The 3,991-nt window shown below is 42.7% G+C and overlaps 1 protein-coding gene across 1 annotated transcript; it reads left to right on the top strand.

Annotated features, from left to right (window-relative positions):
* Positions 1 to 1,448: 1,448 nt before the first annotated feature.
* On the top strand, positions 1,449 to 3,720 carry chst2 (carbohydrate (N-acetylglucosamine-6-O) sulfotransferase 2). The gene has a single exon (XM_015390268.1). It carries the CDS (start codon positions 1,926 to 1,928, stop codon positions 3,321 to 3,323), a length of 1,398 nt encoding a protein of 465 aa, XP_015245754.1. The 5' UTR covers positions 1,449 to 1,925; the 3' UTR covers positions 3,324 to 3,720.
* Positions 3,721 to 3,991: the final 271 nt, after the last annotated feature.

The raw sequence follows: 3,991 nt of genomic DNA, 5'->3' as shown, positions 1-3,991 counted from the left end.
TCTATCTATCTATCTATCTATCTATCTATCTGTCTGTCTGTCTGTCTGTCTGTCTGTCTGTCTGTCTGTCTGTCTGTCTGTCTGTCTGTCTGTCTGGCCTGAAACAGAACAGCTACTTGAAGTAAAATATGAATTTAAAGGAGAAGCATTGAGGTGAGCAACATTGCCTGAAAGAAAAACAAACACTGAAGGGCTTCATAACGCTTTAACTTGGTATGTTCTATCATTTTAGGAGGAAGGGAAGGGTGGAGACCACTATGGCTCATTATAAAAGTTTTCACCGCTGACCATTTCTGCCTAACATAGATGTAGTAGTTGTAGAAGAGTAGGCACTCAGATTCTACATTAATGTGGTGCCATATAGTGTTATTTAAGCCAAGCTGGTGGGATCTGTTGTAACGGTGTAAAAAGTACAAAAAGAAATGGAAATAATGATAGAATAAGGATTCAAACTGTTCAGCTACAATAGATGTAATTGGTTCCTTAAAAGCAAAGCCTTTGTTATTATCTAAGAGTTTTAATATACAGCTAGTTACAGTATAAGAGATTTTTTTAGTAGAATTTCTATCACTATATTTATCCTGTCCCAAACTATGTCAAAATACTAGAAACTGTATTGCTGCTAAGAAGTATAAGTATACAATTAGTTATATTACTTTTTAATTGTCATTTGTAATATACTTTGAAATCATAGTTTGTAGTTATAAGTAATTAAATATTAGGCTACTTATAACATTAATTCTATTTATTATGAAATTAATTCCAATGCTTTTATTTTGATTTTCTTATTATCTCCACCAAAACTGCTCATATACGATTTGTAAAAAGCTACTATCCTTTTGTTGTTTCAAGTTATCATTTCGTCTAACCATTACTTGTACCAGTAGTACAAATACTACCAAAACTACCACTTATAATGTTAATATTAATAATAATACTGAAAATACTACCACAAATAAAGATAAAAAAGTAAGGATTAAATGACTTTTTGTAAGCCAATTATTCTTTGGTCTCAACCAAAACTAGGAAATTTATTGGTTTTGTATAATAAGGTAATGTTAATTTATAATTTAAATGCATTATGTTCTGAAACGGTTGCTCTTCATTTTGATATAGTAATAATATATCTATAATTGATTAAAAAAACTGTTTTAATTTGTGTCATAAAAATCAGTAGGACATTTTTGTCCAATACAGTGCATTTTCTCGGCCAAGTTGTCACTCACAATATGGCGACGGAGCTGACGTATAGCCAGCAAGGGACCAATGTGTTGTCTACCTCTCTATCTCTATGATGATAGCCCTTGATGACGGACGGGTAAAACCAACCAATGAAAACGCTTACACGGATATTGCGTCACTAGTTTGTCCAATAGGGCGCTTTGGGGGGCGGGCCTCTGCTCCTGCATTCTGATTGAATCCGTTCAGTGGTAGTTAGACTGAAACAGTGGAGGAGAGAAATTTTGCACAGCCGTGACTGTGGATGCAGGCGTTTTTATTGCCTCCTGGTGATTTAAGCCCTCCGCATTGAACCCAGTTTATATTGTTGCAGCGTGTGTCGGAACCCCACGGAGATGCCTTAGTCAATATCTGCGGAGATATGAAGAGAGCCGAACAGGGCGTCTATTACAATGAAGACGACGGCAGCGGCTCCTTCCTTTCTCGTTGCGGATCGTTGCAGCGCTCGGTATGAACAATCTAGACGTCTCCATCCTCATCATCACCATTACTGTACACCGCCGCTTCTATGAGGAACATTGCGCAGTGCAGTGAACGCCGTGAGTCTGTTTTTTTGGAATATATATTACCTAATCATCTGGGAGATAGATTCCCAGCGCACACACTACAGAGCGCGCCTTGGTGCATTGTTGTCAATGTAAAGAGCTGGGTCCAGTGGTTGGAGCCACTCTTTCCAGGGGTTACCGATGAGAGGCAAACAATACCATCAACCACTCAAGTTGACTGCGCCTTGGGAGAAGGATGCTGGCTTTGGGAGAAAGCTCAAAACCTACAGGAATCATACCAAGATAATAGCACAGCCTGGAATCGTGATGAAAGTGCTGCGCAGGAAGAGGATTGTGTTGTTCATGGCCTATTTCCTGCTGCTGGTGCTCACTATGCTCAATTTGGCCAATTATAAATGGACCAAGGAGCCCCAGCAGTGCAACCATCAGATGAGGAGCACCACATATCAGAGCAGATCAGACATCCGCTTTCTCTACAGGCCCTCCCTGGCTAAGAAGAGGCAGCTTATCTACGTCCTGACCACCTGGAGGTCGGGGTCTTCTTTCTTTGGGGAGCTTTTCAACCAAAACCCGGAAGTGTTCTTCTTGTATGAGCCTATGTGGCACATCTGGCAGAAGCTGTACCCCGGGGATGCGGTGTCCCTGCAGGGGGCGGCTAGAGACATGTTGAGTTCCTTGTATCGCTGCGACCTGTCTGTTTTCCAACTTTACAACAGCCCTGGAGGCAAGAACTTTACCTCCTTAGGGCTGTTTGGAGCCACCCTGAACAAGGTGGTGTGCTCCTATCCCCTGTGCTCAGCGTACAGGAAGGAGGTGGTGGGGATGGTGGATGATAAGGTCTGCAAAAAGTGCCCCCCTCAGAGCCTTAGACTGTTAGAGGAGGAGTGCCTAAAGTACAGCACTATAGTTATTAAAGGGGTGCGCATTTTGGACGTCAACGTTCTAGCTCCTCTAATGGAAGACCCATCCCTGGATCTGAAAGTGATCCACCTGGTTAGAGACCCTCGGGCAGTGGCAAACTCTAGAATCAAATCCAGACATGGATTGATCAGGGAGAACTTACAGGTTGTCCGCAGCAGGGATCCCAAACTTCGTCGGATACCTTTCGTGGATCCGGGCCACAAGGCCAACAAGAAGGACGGCTCCGATTACCACTCCATCGGAGCCATGGAGGTGATCTGCGACCGCACCTCCAGGACTCTGAGGACAGCCTTAAATCCTCCAGGCTGGCTGAAAGGAAAGTACATGGCGGTGCGGTACGAGGACCTGGTGGAGAACCCCGTCAAAACCCTGAGGAGCATCTACCGCTTCGCCAACCTCACCACCAACCACGACATCGAGTCGTTCGCTCTGAACATGACGAGTGGCTCCAGCTCCTCCTCCAAGCCGTTCATCGTCTCCTCGCGGAACGCCACGCAGGCTGCCAGCGCCTGGAGAACGGTGCTCAGCATCCAGCAGATCAAACAGGTGGAAGACTACTGCCATCACTCCATGTCAGTTCTGGGATACGAGAGGGTGAGAACAGCCGGGGAGGCCAAGGATTTAAGCAAATCGTTGCTGACGCGGTCCAGACTGTGAAGGGAAAGAACTGTAAGAGCATCCTCCTCGCCACCAAAGACCTTTTAATTTAACGTTCATTTTTTCCATGCAGTGCCGTTTCCTCTTATTGTGGAAATAAAGCTTTACATGCAAAGGTTTAAGGAGAGCCAGCTGGCCCACATTTGGAATGTATATCTTGTTTTGGGAGCTGCAGTTTGTATCTAAATAAGGTCACTTCTTTTATTCCGGAAAACCCACAGCTGGACAATGACTTATGATACGGGGGGAAGGATCATTTGTGTATCTTGGTATTATAACACTTCAAAGTTGATGTTTTCGAGGTTATTTTTGAATGTTCAAAATTTTCAAAAATATTATTTTTCATGCTCCATACTGTCTGTAAAAGTGAAACGAAATGCTAGATTAAAAAAAAAAATGAAGTAACTGATTTTTGTTATTATTTTTTTAGGCCTGGTGAGACAATCAATAATTTGGTTAACGATGTGCCATAGCTCTAAGTCTCATCAGAACAGCAGTAGTACTCAACCCTTTTTCTATATATATTTTTTGAACTGTTAATTTATTTTGTCACAGAGTCCTTTTAGGATGATGTCATGCACTGTGGACTTGTATTACCATAACTCTGGAGCAGAAGGACATCTTTTTGTGTCAATGTGAGCAGTCTGTTGTTCTGCCATATAAACAAA

This window comes from Cyprinodon variegatus, unplaced genomic scaffold, assembly GCF_000732505.1.
Source record: "Cyprinodon variegatus isolate N-32 unplaced genomic scaffold, C_variegatus-1.0 Scaffold491, whole genome shotgun sequence".
NCBI classification, from domain to species: domain Eukaryota; kingdom Metazoa; phylum Chordata; class Actinopteri; order Cyprinodontiformes; family Cyprinodontidae; genus Cyprinodon; species Cyprinodon variegatus.
The sequence above is the reverse complement of the archived record's forward strand: the minus strand, read 5'-3'. Positions and strand labels throughout refer to the sequence as shown.